At 59.9% G+C, this 237-nt stretch overlaps 1 protein-coding gene across 1 annotated transcript; it reads left to right on the top strand.

Moving 5' to 3' along the window:
- Nucleotides 1–3: 3 nt before the first annotated feature.
- On the top strand, nucleotides 4–156 carry LOC104504032 (DNA-directed RNA polymerase II subunit RPB11-a; the record flags this gene model as incomplete). Its single annotated transcript, XM_010159965.1, has 1 exon — nucleotides 4–156. A coding segment is annotated over one exon (153 nt), but the record flags the coding sequence as incomplete, so codon positions are not given.
- Nucleotides 157–237: the final 81 nt, after the last annotated feature.

The raw sequence follows: 237 nt of genomic DNA, 5'->3' as shown, positions 1-237 counted from the left end.
TACAAGGTCCCGCACCCGCTGGAACATAAGATTATCATCCGCGTCCAAACCACCCCTGACTACAGCCCCCAGGAAGCCTTCACCAACGCCATCACGGACCTGATCAGTGAGCTCTCCCTCCTGGAGGAGCGCTTCCGGGTAAGCTTGGCTCTTTAAGGAAAAAAGCGTTTGAGCTTCTGGCAGTTCGGAGCGAAACGCAGGGAGGGGTAGGGCACCCCAGAGCGGCTGGGGGGGGGG

This window comes from Eurypyga helias, unplaced genomic scaffold (assembly GCF_000690775.1).
Source record: "Eurypyga helias isolate BGI_N326 unplaced genomic scaffold, ASM69077v1 C14916124, whole genome shotgun sequence".
Taxonomy (NCBI): domain Eukaryota; kingdom Metazoa; phylum Chordata; class Aves; order Eurypygiformes; family Eurypygidae; genus Eurypyga; species Eurypyga helias.
The sequence above is the reverse complement of the archived record's forward strand: the minus strand, read 5'-3'. Positions and strand labels throughout refer to the sequence as shown.